The sequence below is a fragment of the Somniosus microcephalus genome, chromosome 10 (genome assembly GCF_052327205.1).
Source record: "Somniosus microcephalus isolate GS21.2 chromosome 10, FLI_Smic_1.0, whole genome shotgun sequence".
Classification (NCBI taxonomy): Eukaryota; Metazoa; Chordata; class Chondrichthyes; order Squaliformes; family Somniosidae; genus Somniosus; species Somniosus microcephalus.
In genome coordinates, this window is record NC_140996.1 from 90,610,677 (window position 1) to 90,632,742 (window position 22,066).

The 22,066-nt window shown below is 43.4% G+C and overlaps 1 protein-coding gene across 2 annotated transcripts in view; it reads left to right on the forward strand.

The window, feature by feature from the left end:
* Nucleotides 1-16,786, forward strand: part of LOC147111571 (arginine and glutamate-rich protein 1-like) — a 45,708-nt gene extending 28,922 nt beyond the window's left edge. The window contains exons 2-3 of one of the 2 annotated variants that reach the window (XM_085998639.1): nt 12,558-12,783; nt 16,640-16,786. In XM_085998639.1, coding sequence (XP_085854765.1) covers nt 12,558-12,783; nt 16,640-16,771 — 358 coding nt within the window. In that variant the 3' untranslated portion in view covers nt 16,772-16,786. Of the gene's footprint in view, nt 1-12,557; nt 13,400-16,639 lie in introns of those variants that run through there. The other variant, XM_085998638.1, reaches the window with a different exon arrangement.
* Nucleotides 16,787-22,066: the final 5,280 nt, after the last annotated feature.

Sequence of the window (22,066 nt, forward strand, 5' to 3'; positions counted from 1 at the left end):
TGAAAGCAGGACATTAGGGGCTGGATTTTGCCAATGGCGAGCTTTTGGAGGCGGGACTCCCACATGTCGGGTCCCGCCTCCATCAACTTCTGGCCAACCCACGCTATTTTCCCTTGATTGACCTTGTTAAGTCCGCCCAGCGGGCTTAGCAGACCAATTAAGGGAAAGCCGGTTATAGAGAACATCAACGTATGACGTTTTATTTTTGACAGGTGAATTGTCATCGTTTGACAGCTCTGTGAAGCTGACAAACACTGACATTCTCTGTAGTTTGATGAGTTCTTGAATTCAAGACCTCATCAAACCTCTTTCTTTTGTAGAAATTAGATGGTTGCTGCATTGGAGAATGCAACGGCCATCTGTCATCTCTACCGCGGAGGTGCGAGACTCTCCGCATACCCACCGATTGAAGCCTGCAGGAAGAAACAAAGGTAAGTGCACTTTTTCTAACACTTTGCACTTATCTCAGATACTCACCTCTCCACACTTGCACCCATCACTCACCTCCACAGCACACTTTTGGACCCCCGCAGACCCACTACCCGCCTCGGTAACCCTGGCGGGTTTTGGAGCCTTCGGGAAGCCCACACATGTGTGGGCAAAATGGGGATAATCCTATTTTCTGCCTGTTAACAGGCAGTTAAGTGGCTGTAATCCCTTCCCGCCTCCAAGGAGACGGGACCCGGCGCAGGACGGCTACCCGTAGATTAAAGTCCCCTGTGATTACTGTATTACTCTTGTTACATGCGCCTCTAATTTCCTGATTTATACTCTGCCCTACATTACAACTACTTTATGGGGACCTATAAACAACACCCACCAATGTTTTCTGCCCCTTGCTGTTTCTTAGCTCCACCCAAACTGATTCTACTTCTTGATTTTCGGAGCTATAATCCTTTCTCTCTACTGTCTTTATCCCATCCTTTATTATCAAGGCTACCCCTCCTTTTCCATTTTACCTATCCCTTCTAAAAGTTATGTATCCTGGAATATTTAGTTCCCAACTATGGCCACTTTGCAACCACGTCTCCGTTATGGCTATTAGATCAAATCTGTTAATTTCTATGTGCTATTAATTCATCTATTTTGTTGCGAATGCTTCGCGCTTTCAGATATAGTGCCTTTGGCTTTGACTTATTTCTCTTTTTCCCTGATGTTACCTCAGTCACTGATGCCTTATTACCTTTGTTTCTCTCTCTGTCCCTTCTTGACCCACTCTGCTTATTTTTGCCCAAAATTCTACTCTGCTCTAGAGCCTTGACATTTCTCTCGCTGCTTTTAAATTTACTCATTCCTGAATCCTCCTGCGTCCCCTTCATTAGTTTAAAGCCCTGTCTACTGCCGTAGTTATTCTGTTTGCCAGGACACTGGTCCCACCCGGTTTAAGTGGAGCCTGTCCCACCGGAACAGCTCCCTCTTTCCCCAGTGCTGGTGCCAGTGCCCCATGAACTGAAACCCCTTCCTCCCACACCACTCTTTGAGTCACGCATTTAAACCTCTAATCTGTTTGTCCCTATGCCAATTTGCGCGTGGCTCAAGTAACAATCCTTTGCAGTTCTGCTTTTTAATTTGGATCCTAGCTCCTCAAACTCCCTCAGCAGAATCTCATTCCTAGTTCCACCTATGTCATTGGTTCCTACGTGGACCAGGACAACTGGATCCTCCCTCCCCCCCCCCCCCCCCCCCACTCCAAGTTCTTCTCCAGCCGCGAGGAGATGTCTTTAATGGCACCGGGCAGGCAACACAACCTTCGGAACTCTCAGTCGCGGCTAGGGTTGCAAAATTCCGGGAATTTTTAAAAGAGGAAACTTTCCATGGGAATTTGCAGGAATTTATGGGAATTTTGAGTTTCTTTGCACACTGATGGTTTTTGTCTCTGACCCTTATATTATCTTTGTCATCAAAATAGACATACTGTTCCGTACAAATAAAAGCAGGCTTTCAAAACTTTATTTAGGTTATAATTTTGAACTTTATTGAACCCCCCACAAAAAAGACCCATCTAAAATAAAATAAAATAAAATAAAAAGAGCGTCAGCTTATTTAGCCTGTAATTTGGCCTTATTTTGTCCCTTTGAGTCTTCTACTCATGAGTCTTCTGAGTCTTCTACTCATCATTGCTCCTCCTGATTCTCTGACTCTGGCTCTGATGTGTCCATTTCCTCCTCTGTGTCACTGTGTGGTGGACACTTCTGTATCTGGCTCAATAAGTTGTAGGTTCGCCCGGATAGCCACCAGTTTCTCCACTCTCTTGTTAGTCAGCCTGTTGAGGACCTTTGTATGCGTATTCCCAAAAAGTGACCAGTTTCGTTCAGAGGCCGCTGGAGTATTACAATTCAATTTTTTTTATTTGTCATATATGCAGCAGACGTGTGTACGGCACAATGAAATGTTGATTTTTACGAGTCCTCCCAACATTGCAATAAATATGGCATAATAATGATAAAATACTAATAGAAATACATTAATAATAAATAAAACAACAGTAATAAATAATAATAATTATACGTTCATGAGTCTTATGGCCTGGGGGTAGAAGCTGTTTCGAAACCTGCTGGTACGAGACCGTATGCTTCGGTATCTCTTACTGGGCGGGAGCAGGGCGAAGAGGTTGTGGCTGGGGTGGCTCGCGTCTTTAATGATTCTCAGGGCCTTCCCCCGGCACCTCTCATAAGAACATAAGAAATAGGAGCAGGAGTAGGCCAATCGGCCCCTCGAGCCTGCTCCGCCATTCAATAAGATCATGGCTGATCTGATCCTAACCGCCAATCTACTATCACAGAACCATCTCCTGAATCTAACAGAATTAGACACACGAAATAGGAGCAGGATCAGGCTACACGGCCCCTGGGCCCACTCCACTACCCACAGGGCCATGACCGATCCGAACCTAGACTCATGTCCAAATTCCTGCCCGCTCCCCATAACCCTTTATTCCCTTTACTTCTAGGAAACTGTCTATTTCTGTTTTAAATTTATGTAATGATGTAGCTTCTACAGCTTTTTGGGGCAGCATAGTCCATGGACCTACCACCCTCTGAGTGAAGTAGTTCCTCCTCATCTCAGTTTTGAAAGAGCAGCCCCTTATTCTAAGACTATGCCCCCTAGTTCTAGTTTCACCCATCATCGGGAACATCCTCCCCGCATCCACCCGATCCAACCCTTCACAATCTTATATGTTTCAATAAGATCGCCTCTCATTCTTCTGAACTCCAATGAGTAGAGTCCCAATCTACTCAACCTCTCCTCATATGTCCATCCCCTCATCCCCGGGATTAACCGAGTGAACCTTCTTTGTACTGACTCGAGAGCAAGTATGTCTTTTCTTAAGTATGGACACCAAAACTGTATGCAGTATTCCAGGTGCGGTCTCACCAATACCTTGTACAACTGAAGCAATACCTCCCTATTTTTATATTCTATCCCCATAGCAATGAAAGCCAACATTCCATTGGCCTTCTTAATCACTTGCTGCACCTGCATACTAACCTTTTGAGTTTCGTGCACCAGGACCCCCAGATCCCTTTGTACTTCAGTACTTTCCAGTTTCTTGCCATTAAGATAATAACTTGCTCTACGATTTTTCCCGCCAAAGTGCATAACCTCACACTTTCCAGTATTGTATTTCATCTGCCAAATCTCTGCCCACTTACTTAGCCAGGCTATGTCCTCTTGCAGGTTTTTTATGTCCTCCTCACTCACTACTTTCCCTCCCATCTTAGTATCATCTGCAAACTTTGATATGTTACACTCGGTCCCCTCCTCCAAATCGTTAATATAGATTGTAAAGAGTTGGGGACCCAGCACTGACCCCTGTGGAACACCACTAGTTACTAATTGCCAGTCCGAGAATGAACCATTTATCCCAACTCTCTGCCTTCTGTTAGATAGCCAATCCTCTATCCATGCCAGAATATTACCCCCAATCCCGTGATTTTTTATCTTAAGCAATAATCTTTTGTGTGGCACCTTGTCAAATGCCTTTTGGAAGTCTAAATACACTACGTCCACCGGTTCCCCTTTATCCACCCTATATGTTACTTCCTCAAAGAACTCCAGCAAATTTGTCAAACATGACTTCCCCTTCATAAAACCATGCTGACTTTGCCCTATTAAATTATGATTACCCAAATGTCCTGTTACTGTCTCCTTAATAATGGACTCCCAATATTTTACCTACCACAGATGTTAGGCTAACCGGTCTATAGTTTCCAGCCTTCTGTCTACTGCCCTTTTTAAATAAGGGCATTACGTTAGCAGTTTTCCAGTCTGCCGGGACCTTTGCTGAGTCCAGGGAGTTTTGGAAGATTATTACCAATGCATCCACAATCCCTACCGCCACTTCCCTCAAGACCCTAGGATGTAAGCCATCAGGTCCAGGTGATTTATCCGCCTTGAGTCCCATTATTTTACTGAGTACCACTTCTTAGTGATTTTGATCGTGTTTAGCTCCTCCCCCCCTATAGCCCCCTGTTTGTCCAGTGTTGGGATAATCTTCGTGTCTTCTACTGTAAAGACTGATACAAAATATTCATTCAGTGTTTTTGCCATCTCCATATTTCCCACCATTAATTTCCCGGTCTCATCCTCTAAGGGACCAACATTTACTTTAGCCACCCTTTTTCTTTTTATATAACTATAAAAACTCTTACTATCTGTTTTTATATTTTTTGCTAATTTACTTCCATAATCTATCTTCCCTTTCTTAATCTTTTTGTTATTTTTTGCTGTCTTTTAAAGTTTTCCCAATCCTCTATCCTCCCACTAGATTTGGCTACCTTATATGCCCTTGTTTTTAGTCGAATACTATCCTTAATTTCTTTACTTAGCCATGGATGGCTGTCTTTTCTTTTACACCCTTTTCTTCTCAGTGGAATATATATTTTTTGGAAGTTGTAAAATAACTCCTTAAATGTACACCTGATCATGTATCGTCTTACCCTTTAATCTATTTTCCCAATCCACTCTACTCAATTCCGCTCTCATACCTTCATAGTCTCCTTTATTCAAGCTTAGCACGCTTGTTTGAGATCCAACCTTCTCACCCTCTAATTGAATATGTAATTCAACCATTCCAAGGGGATCCTTTACTAGGACATTTTTAATTAATCCTGTCTCGTTACACAGGACCAGATCTAAGGTTGCTTGCCCCCTGGTCGGTTCAGTTACATACTGCTCAAGAAACCCATCCCTAATACACTCAATGAACTCATCCTCAAGGCAACCCTGCCCAATTTGATTTGTCCAATTAATATGATAGTTAAAATCCCCCATAATTATAGATGCTCCCTTATTATAAGCCTCAACTATTTCCTGATTGATACTCCGTCCAACAGAGTTGCAACTGTTCAGAGGCCTATAGACTACGCCCACTAGTGTTTTTTTCCCCTTATTATTCCTTACCTCCACCCAAACTGTTTCATTATCCTGATCTTTTGACCCAATATCATTTCTCTGTATTACAGTGATTCCTTCCTTTATTAACATAGCCACCCCACCTCCCCTCCTTTCCTTCCTGCCTGTCCTTCCTGATCGTTAAATAACCTGGTATGTTTAATTCCCAGGCATTGTCACCCTGCAGCCATGTTTCTGTAATGGCCACAAGATCATACCCATATGTAGTTATTTGTGCCATTAACTCGTCTATTTTGTTACGAATGCTACGTGCATTCAGATAGAGAACTTTCAAATATGTTTTGTGACACTTAGTTCCTGCTTTTGCCCTTTTTATCACTTTACCTGTTACTCCATACCTTCTGCCCCTTCCTGGCACACTCTGGTTTTTAATTTCCCCACTGCTACCTAAGTCTATGACCTTCTCTGTTGTCATTTTTATTATTTGCTCTCTAGGAACCTCCCCCCCACTAGTTAGTTTAAAGCCGTCTCGGGGTAGATATCCTGGACAGCAGGTAGTTTAATTCCTATTGTATGTTGTGCAGCTTTCACCACCATCTGTAGAGCCTTGCTGTCTGTGGCGGTGCAGTTGCCATACCAGGTAGTGATGCAGCCGGACAAGATACTCTCGATGGTGTACCGGTAGAAGTTGGTGAGAATCTGGGGGGGCCATTCCAAATTTCTTCAGTCTCCTGAGGAAGAACAGGCGTTGGCATGCCTTCTTCGTTACGACGTCGATTTATTACCGATGCAATGGGTGACAGGGCCTCAGATGCACAAAGTCCATTCCACCAGTATGTGCACTGATATGCTTGCATGATTCCCATATCCCATCCCCATTCCAAAGACCTTGCTTGGTAGAGAACTTTGCCAGACTTCCCAGAACTTTGCCCACGTCCAGATTGAGGTGGTGGCGTGAGAGGGTAGAAATCACACTGTAAGCGCTGTTGATCTGTTCTCCAGAAAGTATTGGTCTCCCAACGTGCTTTGGGTCCAGCATGTATGCTGCAGCATGAATCGGCTTGACACAAAATTCTTGACACGTCTGTATGAATTGAACAATTGCCTTCTCTGCTTTGAGCAGCAGGGATGTGGGTAGGACAATGCTGATTTGTTCTTTTAAATCAGCAAAAAGCCTGAGAACCTCTGACAAGACAGCGTCATCTCCTTCAATCTGAGCAATTGCAGATGCTACTGGTGAGAGTAATTTAAGGCTGCTAACCACTCCCTCCTAAAACACATCATCCAGCAGTATTTTCTTGATGGTGGTTTCCATATCCCCAGACTGGGATATTGCCATTTCTTGCAGTGACTCCTTACCCTCCAGAAGGCTGTTGTACATTATGACAACGCCACCCCATCTAGTGTTGCTGGGCAGCTTCAGTGTGGTGTTCTTGTTCTTTGTCGTTTGCTTGGAGTTGTAGGTTGCTGCAACTACCTGTTTTCCCCTGACATACTTAACAACTTGCTTGGCTCTCTTGTACAGTGTTTCCATGGTTCTCAAGCCCATGATGTCCTTGAGGAGCAGGTTGAGCCCATGAGCTGCGCACCCAATAGACGTAATATGAGGGTAGGCCTTCTCCACTTGAGCCCAAGAAGCCTTCATATTCGCAGCATTGTCGGTAACTACTGCAAAGACGTTTTGTGATCCAAGATCGTTGATGACCACTTTCAGCTCATCAGCAATGTGTGTGTGTCTGTTGTCCTTCGTGTCTGTGCTCTTGAAGAACACTGGGAGAGGAGTGGAGACGATGTAGTTTATGATGCCCTCCCCTCGTACATTTGACCACCCATCTGAGATAACTGCAACACAGTCTGCCATCTCCACTGTTTCTTTGAGCTTTCCTTGGACTTTGTTATACTCAGCCTCTAGCAAATAAGTAGACAAAGCATGTCTGGTGGGAGGACAGTATGCAGGGCGAATAACATTGAAAAATCTCTTCCAGTACACATTGGCTGTGAGTATGAGGGGTGAGCCTGTCACATATACAGCTCGAGCAAGGCACTCATCTGCATTCTTCTGGCTATGGTTATCCATTGTATCAAAGAACCTTCCAAGTGGGCCAGGAGTTGCTGCTGATAAGGAGCCTAATGCTGAATGTGAACCATCATCTTCTTGAATGGAAGCAGAGGAACTGTGGGCTGACTGCTGTGAGCTTTGAGTGAAGTTGTTGCATTTGGATAAATGCTGCTGCATCTTTGTGGCATTCTTTACATATGGCTTTGTACAGTGTTTGCACATGTACACAGTCTTTCCATCTTTAATGCCTGGGGTAAAATGCTTCCACACATCTGACGGTAAACGTGGCATTTATCTATGCAGAGAAATAAAGGGCATTTGTCTCTGTGTTGAACTGCGGTCGATCTGCACAATTGCAACAGGGTGAGTAAATTTTTCCTGATGCTCCATAGATGGAAGCATGACCTGTGCACGCACGACGCTACATCACCAATAGAGGGAGCTAATCGCTCATCCACTCATCCAACCAATCAGGGCACATTTGTTCACAGTTACACACAAAACTTGTAATCATTAAAACAAGCCAAGTAAGAAGATAAACATATATTGATTAAGAAATTCCTTAATAATTAAGATTCCATCTTGTTAGTAATTTTAAGAAGACCTGTGGGGGAAAAAAATGAAAGAAATACAAAAAAAACACAATATTATGCTAGCATGTGCTTTTTTGAGCAAAATTCCCAGGCTAACTTCCCGTGGAAAATTTACCGGAAACTTTCCACTCCTTCGCAACCCTAGTCGCGGCTGCAGAGAACCGTATCTAACCCCCTGACTGTACTGTCCCCTACCACAACTACATTCCCTTTCACTCCCCCCCACTTGAATGTCCTCCTGCACCATGGTGCCATGGTCAGCCTGCTCATCCATCCTACAGGCTTTTCCATCATCCACACAGGCAGCAGAACCTCATACCTGTTGGACAAGGGCAAAGGCTGAGGCTGCTCCAGCACTGCACCTGGGGTCCCCTTACCTGCCTGTACCACTACCTAACCTAAGAGGTGTGACTGCCTCCTGGATCAAAGTGTCCAGGTAACTCTCCCCATCCCTGATTGCCCCGCAATGTCTGCACCTCAGACTCCAGCTCAAAAACTCTGAACGGAAGTTCCTCAAGATGCAGGCACTTGCTGTAAACGTGGTTGTCCGGGATCACAATGCTCTCCACAAACTCCCACATGCTGCAGTTGCGGCACACCACCTGCACTGCCATCCCTATATGACCTTGATTTATTTAATTAAATTTGTATTTAAGTAACTTAGTTTACAGTGTAGTTTCCTGACTACTTACTTGATCTAGATTAAGTTAAGGGTACTGAAATTAAATATCTATCTGTAACACAAAGCACTACAAGTAGTGTAGGCAAAAAGCAACAACTCCTTCCCGCTCCTCCAAATTCCCACTCTTTCCAAATTCCCACTCTTTCCAAATTCCCAACCAAAACACTCTGTTCAAGCCCACTCCTTTTAATCCCGCTCTGTGCTAAACAGTCCCTAATTTGCCACTAACTGGTAATCTCACTGAGGCTATAGGGTGGCTGGTTTTGGAGATTGAAAGAAATGTCACTGGTGCAGTAGGGAGTGGTCTTTTGAGGTTGGGACAGAATATAGGAGAGAGTTACTTCGCATCTGGCTTGATGCTGACATTGCATGGCTGAAATGAGAAGAGTATCATTCCCCAGCACAAGCATCCCTCAGTTTGAAAAGCACCAAAACAAGCCATAAAATGCAGTGGAAGGGAAAGCTGAAACCTATTACCAATCTTTGCCACGGCTGATGTGACAGGTAATTAAAGAAAGGGAAACCCAAAAGTGGAGCCAGGAGTCTGCAGAAAAGTGACGAAGCAGCCCATCACCCAAAACTTTGCTGAGGTGGTGGTGGTGCATGAAATGGTTGTGAGGAAGGATGCCCTCTAAGTCGCTCAATCACGCCATCTCCATAAGTTAGCATGCGTGGAAGCAGGCTTGGTGCAGCTGGTGCCCGTACAGCATATGACACAACTTTGCATCTAGCTGTCTGGTAACACAGAAACTATGAAGACAGTTCCTCACAGTCATTGCCAAGAAAGCACAACAGTGTCTGCAAATATAGTTGGCATCTTGGCTGGTGTGGCCAATCAGGCTTTGCTGGCTGATCACCCTAGCATGCCTTTCATACAACATTGAGGAAGAGGAAACAAACACTGAACGTCACTCCCGTTGGTCCACCGAGCTAATGGCAGTGGCCGCTGTGGGGTGAATATAATTCCAGGCTCTGACCTGGCTCCTGTGGAATGGAGATAGAAGGGTAGAGGACACAGAGGGAGGGTGGCGCAGTGAGAGATAAATGAAAGAGAGAGATCAGAGAAAGAAAGGGAAAGAGTCCCTACCACCCTCAGCTACAAAGCAGTGCGATCCTGTACTTTTCTCATCGCTGGGACATGGCTGAAACTGGCTTTAGAAGACTACAACTCGGATACTTTGCTCTTGCGATCTGGAGAAAGAAGCCAGAAAGGGCAGTTGTAAGTATCAACACTGAGGGGGGGAAAAGAGAAATTAAGTCTTAAATGTTTAATAATTCAGATTACTCAAGAAGCAGATTAAAGCGTTTTACTTGGCAATATAAGCAAAATGTCAACATAAACGAGTTTGACAAAAGTGTGTAGTTCTGTACCACTAGGATTCTTCTGTTGGTGCTTGTTGGACTTGATGTGGACTTGAGATTTACCCTCAAACTGAAAATAAGTTTAAGTTTTACCATGCCTTGTTTAAAGAAAAGGAATGTTTGAAGAATATAGTTAGGCTGTTATTGGATGTGCTTAGCAGTGCACCCATCTAATGTCAGTAAAAGGATACTGTACACCCTGATATGCAAAATATCGGCAACAACACTTCTGATAGGCTTTCTTTTTACAGCTCCCCGTGTATCCTCATTCAGCTAAATGAATTGCATACATTAGTGCAGGTGTTCCATAACTAAATGCATGCAGATTCTAGCCTATAGCTTCCTTGTTGTACAGTTATGCCACTATTGGGAATTGGTTTCATCTGAGCCACTGAATCATCTTGTTATGGGAGAACACTGAAGCTTGGCGAAGGAAAACATGAGTGTTTGTCCTGCAAAATGTCTTGTATTGACTGATCAATTTAGCATAGAACTTTTGGAGAATTCCATAACACACAAACACAGGCAGGCTGAAGACACTATAAGGCAGTACGTGGTTCCTGTATACAAATTATGGAGTGGCTTGGGGCAGTGCAGGGAAAGTAACTGTTGTCAAAATAAAGTGGAAAAATAGTTGTTAGGAAGAATGTGCATTTATATAGTGCCTTTTGCAACCTCAGGACGTCCCAAAGCGCTTTACAGCTAATTAAGTACTTTTGAAGTGTAGTCATTGTTGTAACATCGGGAAACGCGGCAACCAATTTGCACACAGCAAGGTCATAGAAGCATAGAAGATAGGCGCAGGAGTAGGCCATTCGGCCCCTCGAGCCTGCTCCGCCATTCAATGCGACCATGGCTGATCATCCGAGTTCAGTACCCGGTCCCTGCTTTCTCCCCATACCCCTTGATCCTGTTAGCCTTAAGAAATATATCCAACTCCTTCTTGAATATATTTAATGTATTGGCCTCTACTGCCTTCTGTGGTAGAGAATTCCATAGGTTCACCATTCTCTGGGTGAAGAAATTCCTCATTTCTGTCCTAAAAGGCCTACCCCTTATCCTTAGACTGTGACCCCTGGTTCTGGACTCCCCGACCATTGGGAACATCCCTGCATCTGGTCTGTCCAGTCCTGCCAGAATTTTATAAGTTTCAATGAGATCCCCTCTCATTCTTCTAAACTCCAGCGAGTACAAGCCCAGTCGTCCCAATCTCTCCTCATACGTCATTCCTGCCATCCCAGGTATCAGCCTGGTGAATCTTCGCTGAACTCCTTCCATGGCAAGAATATCCTTCCTCAGATAAGGCGACCAAAACTGCACACAATACTCAAGATGTGGTCTCACCAAGGCCCTGTACAACTGCAGCAAGACATCCTTGTTCCTGTACTCAAGCCCTCTCGCTACGAAGACCAACATACCATTTGCCTTCTTAACCGCCTGCTGCACCTGCATGCTTACCTTCAGCGACTGGTGCACAAGGACACCCATGTCTCGTTGCACTTCCCCTTCTCCCACTCTATTGCCATTCAGATAATAATCTGCCTTCCTGTTTTTGCCACCAAAGTGGATAACCTCATTTATCCACGTTATATTGCATCTGCCATGCTTCTGCCCAATCACCCAACCTGTCCAAATCATTCTGTAGTTTCTCGGCATCCTCCTCACAGCACACACACCCACCCAGCTTTGTGTCGTCTGCAAATTTGGAGATATTACATCTAGTTCCCTTGTCTAGGTCATTAATATATATTGTGAATAGCTGGGGTCCAAGGACCGATCCCTGCGGTACCCCACTAGTCACTGCCTGCCACTCGGAAAAAGACCCATTTATTCCAACTCTTTGCTTTCTATCTGCCAACCAGTTCTCTATCCAGGGCAATACCTTGCCCCCAATCCCATGTGCCTTAACTTTACATGCTAATCTCTTATGTGGGACCTTATCGAAAGCCTTCTGAAAGTCCAAATACACCACATCCACTGGTTCTCCCTTATCTATTTTACTAGTTACATCCTCAAAAAATTCCAGTAGATTAGTCAAACACGATTTACCTTTTGTAAATCCATGTTGACTTTGTCCGATCCTGTCACTGTTTTCCAAGTCCCAAAAACAGTAATGAGGTCATGACCAGATAAGCTGTTTTAGCACTGTTGTTTGATGGCCAGGACACCATTGCATTTCTTTTGAGAAGTCCCCTGCTCTCCTTCAAAATAGTGCCATGGGATCTTTTACTTCCACCTCACCGGGCAGACTGGGTCTCGTTTGATTGTCTTTATCCGAAAGGTGGCACTTCCAACAGTGCAGCACTCCCTCAGTACTACACTGCACTGTCAGCCTACATTATGTGCTCAAGTCTTGAGTGGGACTTGAACGTTCTGACTCAGCTCGGTGGTAGCACTCTCGCTTCTAAGGTTGGAACCCTTGGTTGTTCTTGTTTGTTTTTCCGGCTGTTCTATTCATTGTTTTATAGAAATGTGCTGACTAATTATTTTCCCTTGCTTACTTAAGCCGACAGCAGGAAATAGAAGAGAAGCTGATTGAAGAAGAAACTGCAAGAAGAGTGGAGGAACTTGTGGCTAAACGTGTGGAAGAAGAGTTGGAGAAACGTAAAGATGAGATTGAGCGTGAGGTACTCCGGCGTGTCGAGGAGGCCAAGCGCATTATGGAAAAGCAACTGTTGGAGGAGCTTGAGCGACAGCGACATGCTGAACTCGCTGCACAGAAAGCTAGAGAGGTAACGCTCGGTCGTTGGAAAAGCAAACGACAGTCCATGGCAAAACTTTCAGTCACAGTCAATGGTCACCACTTAATCTTCATCAGTAAATGGAATCAGAATGCATCTTTCCCTTTTCCAGCAGTTTGCAGTACCACAGCGTTGTGTTTTTTTAAGTTGCATTTCTTTTGATGTACGAATCAACATTTCATAATAGTTTAAGATGCTGAATGTAGTATTTAATTAGGCTACACAAAGCATTGTTCCGTGGCATTTGCTGTTTAAATTCAAGAACTCTAGATGAAATAATACTAATGTACCAGCGTATCAATACCTGTTGAAAATCTCGTTCCACATTTAAGTTTAATTGAAACTTTTGCCATGGCTGCAGACTTTGAGTTACCTAACCGTGCAAAAAGCTTTTTTTTAAAAGGCTGTTCCAGGCTAACAATTTGCCCTTCATTTGTGTAATCATTTTGTATTCCCTCCTGACTCCAAGTGGCTTAGTCGTTCCAATGCAGAAGTAGGTCAAAGTGGCTGAGCCTGCAGTACTTGCTTATGGCAAGTGGTTTATGTTTGCTGTATATCCATCTTATAAACTTAAATAAGATTAAAAAGGGGCAATTTTATCATAAGGTTTCTGACATCAGCCTCCATTTTATTCAAAGGATTCTTGTGGGACTGGAACTAGTCCTTTATAACCCACCTCCAGCGTGTAATTATAAGTACCTTTTCCTCCCAAGAGGGCTATTGACGACTGGTGAGTCTCTCCTTAATATGAAGCTAGACATCCTGTATGTAATATGGTCACGGTACTAGAAGTTGAAAAATGTCTTCCTGTGAAATAGTGAAATGCTACTATATTGAATTTTGCTGACACTCATCACCTCTGGATTCTGAAATGAAGTGCTCAGTCTTACAGAGCAGTGCAGTGCCTAGCTGTCCATAGCAACTTCAAAAATCTAACATTAACCCTTTGAGTATAAAGTAATTAGATTTCACCAATGTGCACATTTTCTTTCAAGTCGTTTTACCTTTAACGCTGGACATCGTTGCATGGAATTTAAAAAAGTGTAAAGTTGCACAAAATCGTGCTTCATTCACTATGCTCTGAACAAAGCAAAACTACTTTCTAAAGTTTTACATTACATATATAGTCCTACCCACTTTGGTCAGATTTGTTTATGGTGACACTGCGCTTATATTGACCAAAAAAAGTGAAGTCCCAGTTCCTTCTCTACACATTCATACCAAACCTTTACCGTGTATGTCAACAACAATATAAATGCTGGCATGCTTAATTTGCCTATTTTTTAAAGTCCCTAACATTATCAAAGGTTTAATTTTATTACTACTATGTCGACCGGCCCTTATCTTCGCGTGGGTCTGCATTTTTTTGCATCACGGATCAGATTTATTTGCGAATGGCAGAGAGGCAGAAAGAGAAAATGCTTTAATCTATTTCTCAATCTATTCAAACCCTCGAACTTAACTTTTGTTACTTTTTTCCTCTGTGTCTGTCTCTATCGCTCTCTTTCATTTCATGCCCTCCTCTGTCCTCTGCCTTTAGATCGCCATTCCACACGATCCAGCTCAAAGCTTGGACTTATAACTAACCCACAGCAGCCACTGCCATCTCTAGCGAGAGTGACTTTCAGTGTTTGTATCCTCTTCCAACCTCTGAAAAATGTAATAAGATATCCGAGCTCTTCCTGGTCTCTATTATGCCATTTTTACTCTAAATCCAGGGCTGAGTGTTATATTGCCAAGTGTTATCTGTGTCCCAGTTCCCCATGACCAATTGACTACAGTATACTGACAATATCAAGCAAGCATAATGTAACTCTTTCCTGACATTTTATTTGATCATTAAAAAATAAAACCCTGCACAAATTTTATTATTTTATTAAAAAATGCCTATTCATAAAAATATAGTTTTACTTGTAGTCTTTATTCCCGTACCTTTTTGAAAGGTAATTATAGACTGAGACTGTTTGCCAATTTTGGGCGTTATCAGCTAGTTTTGTTTTTGTGCCGCGTCGGTCGACAAACCACATGTCGACAAAATTAGAATGGTCCCCAACATATCAACATGGGTGGGTAGGACAATATTTTAAAATTCTGCAAAGACATCAAAGGGTTAGTGGTTAGTTTGTTTTGCTGGTAATGATCTACTGGTTATTTTAGAAATAAAACAACCGGTATTTTTGGCTACATCGCCTTGCAATTTGATTTTACACGTTTTTACGGTTTGTGAAATTAACCTGCAATTTCTTGCGTTAATCTGTTGACATTAAGTAAAGGAGCATTTTTTTTTACAATGTTTAGTTGGTCTGTTGGACTTAGACAAATTTTCATTTCAGAATGTTCTTATCTGCTCCGTTGAAGGGAGAATCGATCTATATCTTCTTTACATTTAATGCAGCCACGAGAGACATAAAGTGTATGAGGAAATTACTAGAATTAATTTACATGCCATTTCATAAAATTATAAAACACCTTCAGATCAAGTTTATATTATGAACAATGCTGTATGATAAACTGCATGATAGTTAGTGCTACCTTATTTTAATGTACTTTCATTTAGTTTTATTTAAACACACACTTATTGAAGTTGTAAAGTATTCAAAGTGTATTGATCTACTGTAAGATAATGCCTATTGTATTATGATTTGCATTCTAACTTGCTTGTATCCAGGTTATTTGAAGTTCCAGGGTTGATGAGTATCGGCTTGTAGCACGTTACTAATCATAGTAAGATTATTTTTCTTTTTCATGTCTGATAGTTTTGCTTGGCTTCATGTTAGCATTGTCATCTGACAGACAAAGGGCAAATTTCATGGGCCATTCACCGTACTGAAAATGTAATTTTTCTGTTCTGGGCACATTGTGAAATTCGTAATTTTAAGCACTTGGGGGGGGTGGGGCGGGGGTGTGTGTTTTGTTTTATTTGAATTTTGTAGTAGGGTAATTATAAATTTGCACGTGCATGTAATAACTGAAGTAGATTATTGTAAAAGTTTGATCTCAAAGTCGATATAATTTATTCAGAAGTTATTCATTAGACTAGTAATAGCAAACAGTGCCTTAATTTTGAAAAGTTACTGGATCACCAGCTGCTTGAATGGCACTTATATGATGTGTTCTCAGAACAGAATAAATCATAATTTCTTCCTACTGTGAACGATGCTCTCAGTTCCACAAGAGGATGGATTAAATCTTGTATTTTTCACTAACAGTAAATGTATCTTTCTTATTAATTGTTTGCCTTAGGAATGGTGATTTATATTGTTTCTTCTTACCGTAAACATCTGCATTCCTCAGCTCAGCCTACGTTGTGTTGTGTTTCTTGTTATTGGCTGAGCTGCTGATGCAGGTGTTGCCAAGCTAACAGTACAAATCAGTTTAAAGAGGAAGCTGGCGCATATGGCAGCCGAGGAGCACACTCTGCAGGACACTGGACGAGACAGTAAATATTCAACTTTTAATGCTGATTAATGGAGTTATAGGTAAAGAATACGTAGGTATTTGTAATTGATGAGAAAAATCTATTCATTTTTTATTTTATTTTTTGTTAATGTAATTGGTAAAGTTTCTTTAGCAGTTGTATTATGTGTGGTTTAAAAAATAGTAATATCAGCAAGCCTGACAAAAGAGGGTTTGGGTCATTGCTGTTTGAGGGCTGGGGTGGGGTGATTTAAATCCAGGAAGAATTTAACTAGGGGCAAAATAGTTCACATGAATGATTGGCAATAAGAAAGGTGGCTGTCTTGGGCATAGTCAGAGGAAGGAAAGTATACTAAGGGAAGAAGCAGCTAGTCTAGATGCAATCGTAAAATGATTTCTCTCTATTAACATCTTATTGTCTCCTATTTAGGAAGAAGAACGAGCTAAACGAGAAGAACTTGAGCGAATATTGGAGGAAAATAATCGAAAAATAGCAGAAGCTCAAGCTAAATTGGTAAGTATTGTTAAAATGAATGTATGCTTGCTTTGTTTAATGTCTTAAATGTGTTTTCCTCTGTTTGAAACTTTTGTTTACAATAGACCATAGGGGCATTATCACAGAATCACAGAAACCCCACAGTGCAGATAGAGGCCATTTCGGCCCATCGAGCCTGCACCGCCACATATCCCACCCGATCCCTGTAACCCCCCGTATTTAGTCCCCCTAACACTAAGGGTCAATTTATCATAGCCAATCAACCTAACCTGCACATCTTTGGACTGTGGGAGGAAACCGGAGAAAACCCACGCAAACACGGGGAGAATGTGCAAACTCCACACAGACAGTCACCCGAGGCCGGATTCGAACCCGGGTCCCTGGCGCTGTGAGGCAACAGTGCTAACCACTATGCCACCGTGCCGCCCACAGTCAGAGAATCTTTGCATAATCATGGCCCAGAAATTCGGGTCGGGGGCTTCCCGCGGGTGTAAGCCCCCGACCTGCATTTAGCTTGCGTGCCGGCCGTTGAGCTGTGGGCCCCCGTGGAATTCCGATCCTGGGCCTCCACCAACTGCCGGCGCGCAGTGCTTGTGTATCCCAGGGGCGCAGTTAATTCGATGCGTCCCCTGGGATCACGTGGGCCATGGGGAGCCAATCGGAGCAGGGAATGCTTCATTCATAAGTTTGACAGGAAGTGCTGTCAGACTTATAAATACTACGAGCCCCAAAACATCATTAAGTCTTCAAATAATTTTTTTTTTAAATCACATTTTTTAAACTATAAATTACATGAAATAACTATTTTAAACAATAATTAAAATTATTTTCTAACAGGGCTAAAAATAAACTTACTTTTCTTTATAAAGTATTTAAAAATAATAAACCTGTGGGGAAAAAATGTTTTAATTTTAATTAATTCACCACTTACCTTGTAAAAAGCAGCCTTACAACTGCTTTTTAAATGTGCAACTTCTGGAGACTTACCCTCCCGGGAAAACCTGCAAAAAAAAAAACGTAAGTTCGATGCGCACGCGCAGCCTCTCCTGTGCACGCGTTCGACCTCTTAACCCCTGCTTTCAGGGGAACGGAAGTGCCGGTTTCCCGCGCATGCAGGAAACCGGCACTTCCATTGGGCCTATGGGTGAGTAACCCGTGCGTACTCACCCGTGGAGACCCGAAGTTCTGGGCCGTCGATATGTTCCATTAAGATGCAAATATAGAAACTAAGAATGGTGGGATAATTTTGGTTTCTACATTTTTTTTCAAAGATTGGGAGTTCCAATTAAAGTAATCTCCATGTACACAAAATATATTGTCATTATCCTGTAAGGATGGGAGGTGGAATATATCTGTGTACTTTTGTCGCTTAGAAAAACCATGGTAGATATTGATCATATAGAAGGAATATTGCTTTACATTTCTTGGTTTTCCTTACATTACAGTTGCAGTGCCTTTGTGTTCGTTTCACCACCACTGTTTTTAAGTTTTAGCTACTCGCCTTGATTATAATAACTTCACGGCCACTGGCTAATGCCAGGTTCAAGTTTTAAAATCTTTTCAATATCAACAATTCGTACCAGTACTGACTCACAGGCATTTCTTCAGTCTTGTATCGTGGGATGAATTTCCGTGTGTGAAGCCCCTGGGTTTGATCCAATTGGCTCCTTCACTGGAGTACTATTAGAGCCTCGAAGTTCCATAAGAACATAAGAATTAGGAACAGGAGTAGGCCATACTGCCCTCGAGCCTGCTCCACCATTCAATATGATCATGGCTGATCTTTGACTTTAACTCCACTTTCCCGTCTAATCTCCATTTCCCTTGATTCTCCTAGAGTCCAAAAATCTATCACAGCCTTTACTATAATCAACGATTCAGCATCCACAGCCCTTTGGGTAGAGAATTCCAAAGATTCACAAATCTCTGAGTGAAGAAATTCCTCCTCATCTCAGCCTTAAATGGCTGGGCCCTTATCCTGAGACTATGTCCCCTAGTTCTAGACTCTCCAGCCAGGGGGAAACAACGTCTCAGCATCTACCCTATCAATCCCCTCAATCTTGTATGTTTCAAAGAGATCACCCCTCATTCTTCTACACTCCAGAAAGTATAGACTCAGTCTCTCCTCATAGGACAACCCTCTCACCCCAGGGATCAATCTACTGAACCTTTGTTGACACTGTCTCTAAGGCAAGTATATCCTTCCTCAGATAAGGAGACCAAAACTGCTCAGTACTCCAGATGTGGCCTCACCAAAGCCCTGTACAATTGTAGCAAGACTTCCTTACTCTTGTACGGCAACCCCCTTGCAATAAATGCCAACATTTTTTTTTTCATTCCTGGTATGTGGGTGTCACTGGCAAGGCCAGCATTTATTGCCCATCCCTAATTGCCCTTGAGAAGGTGGTGATGAGCCGCCTTTTTGAACCGTTGCAGTCCGTGTGGTGAATGTACTCCCATAGTGCTGTTAGGGAGGGAGTTCCAGGATTTTGACTCCGCGACGATGAAGGAACAGCGATATATTTCCAAGTCACGGTGGTGTGTAACTTGGAGGAGAACTTGCAGGTGATGGTGTTCCCATGCGTCTGCTGCCCTTGTTCTTCTCGGTGGTAGATGTTGCAGGTTTGGGAGGTGCTACCGAAGAAGCCTTGGTGAGTTGCTGCAGTACATCTTGTAGATGGTGCAAACTGCAGCTATGGTGCGCTGGTGGTGGAGGGAGTGAATGTTTAAGGTGGTGGATGGGGTGCCAATCAAGCGGGCTGCTTTGTCCTGTACGATGTCGAGCTTCTTGAGTGTTGCTGGAGTTGCACTCATCCAGGCAAGTGGAGAGTATTCCATCACACTCCTTACTTGTGCCTTGTGGTGGAAAGGCTTTGGGAAGTCGGGAGGTGAGACACTCGCTGCAGAATACCCAACCTCTGACCTGCTTTTGTTGCCACAGTATTTATGTGGCTGGCCCAGTTAGGTTTCTGGTCAGTGGTGACCCCCCCCAGGATGTTGATGGTGGGGGATTCGGCGATGGTAATGCCGCTGAATGTCGAGGGGTGGTGGTTAGACTCTCGCTTGTGGAAGATAGTCATTGCCTGGCACTTAAGTGGCACGTAACATTCACACCACACATCAGCCCAAGCCTGAATGCTGTCCAGGTCTTGCTGATGTGGGCATGGACTGGCTTATAACATGCCATTTGACTTCCTAATTGCTTGTACCTGCATTCTAACTCTCTCTCTCATGTATGAGGAGGACACCTAAATCTCTCTGAACACCAACATTTAATAGTTCCTCACTATTTAAAAAATATTCTGGCCGGAATTTTCCCATCAAACAACGGGTGGGTTTGGATGGAGCCTCCAACTCGCCCACTTCGGGTTTTGGCGGGGGCTGACCGACCTGCTGCCAGGGGGCGTTACCTCAATTTAAATATTGTAATGATGCATCCAGGAGATAAGTGGCTTTATGCCTACCTCCTGGATCCAGGGTCATAGAGTCACAGTCATAGAGTTATACAGCACAGAAAGAGGCCCGCTGGCCATCAAGCCCTGTATTCTAATCCCATTTTCCAGCACTTGGTCTGTAGCCTCCCCGCCCACCCCCCAAGGACAATGATGATGAGGCCTGCCACAATCCTCCAGAAGCCGGCCCCCCCGCCGCCTCCCTGAACAAAATTCCGGCCTCTGTTTTTCTATTCTTACTATCAATGTGAATAACCTCACATTTCCCCAGATTATTCTCCATCTGTTAACTTATTGCCCACTCACTTAACCTGTCTATATCCCTTTGCAGGCTCTTTGCGTCCTCTTCACAGCTTAATTTCCTGCCTAACTTTGTATCGCCAGCAAACTTGGATACATTGCACTCGGTCCCTTCATCTAAGTCATTAATATGGATTGTAAATAGCTGAGGCCCAAGCACTGATCCTTGTGGTGCCCCACTAGTTGCAGCCTGCCAACCTGAAAATTACCCATTTATCCCTACTCTGTTTTCTCTCTGTTAAGCAATCCTCTATCCACGCTAACATACTACCCCCAATCCCATGAGCCCTTATCTTGCCTAACAACCTTTTATTTGTAGAGAAATGGTGTTAGTGAAATTGATGGGATCGAAGGCCGATAAATCCCCAGGGCCTGATAATCTACATCCTAGGGTACTTAAGGAAGTGGCCCTAGAAATAGTTGATGCTTTGCTGATCATCTTCCAGCATTCGATGGAATCTGGAACAGTACCCATGGATTGGAGGGTAGCTAATGTTACCCCACTATTCAAAAAAGGTGGTAGAGAGAAAACGGGGAATTACAGACCGGTAAGCCTGACATCGGTAGTGGGGAAAATGCTAGAGTCCATTATAAAAGATGTAATAGCAGAGCACTTGGAAAACAGTGACAGGATCGGACAAAGTCAACATGGATTTACAAAAGGTAAATCGTGCTTGACTAATCTACTGGAATTTTTTGAGGATGTAACTGGTAAAATAGATAAGGGAGAACCAGTGGATGTGGTGTATTTGGACTTTCAGAAGGCTTTCGATAAGGTCCCGCATAAGAGATTAGCGTGTAAAGTTAAGGCACATGCGATTGGGGGCAAGGTATTGACTTGGGTAGAGAACTGGTTGGCAGACAGAAAGCAAAGAGTTGGAATAAATGGGTCTTTTTCCGAGTGGCAGGCAATGACTAGTGGGGTACCACAGGGATCGGTCCTTGGACCCCAGCTATTCACAAAGCTGGGTGGGCGTGTGTGCTGTGAGGACGATGCCGAGAAACTCCAGGATGATTTGGACAGGTTGGATGATTGGGCAAAAGTATGGCAGATGCAATATAACGTGGATAAATGTGAGGTTATCCTCATTGGTAGCAAAAACAGGAAGGCAGATTATTATCTGAATGGCAATACATTGGGAGAAGGGGAGGTGCAACGAGACCTGGGTGTCCTTGTGCACCAGTCGCTGAAGGTAAGCATGCAGGTGCAGCAGCCGGTTAAGAAGGCAAATGGCATGTTGGCCTTCGTAGCGAGAGGGTTTGAGTACAGGAACAAGGATGTCTTGCTGCTGTTATACAGGGCCTTGGTGAGACCACATCTTGAGTATTGTGTGCAGTTTTGGTCGTCTTATCTGAGGAAGGATGTTCTTGCCATGGAAGGAGTTCAGCGAAGATTCACCAGGCTGATACCTGGGATGGCAGGAATGACGTATGAGGAGAGATTGGGTCGATTGGGCTTGTACTCGCTGGAGTTTAGAAGAATGAGAGGGGATCTCATTGAAACTTATAAAATTCTGACAGGACTGGGCAGACTAGATGCAGGAAGGATGTTCCCAATGGTCGGGGAGTCCAGATCCAGGGGTCACAGTCTAAGGATAAGGGGTAGGCC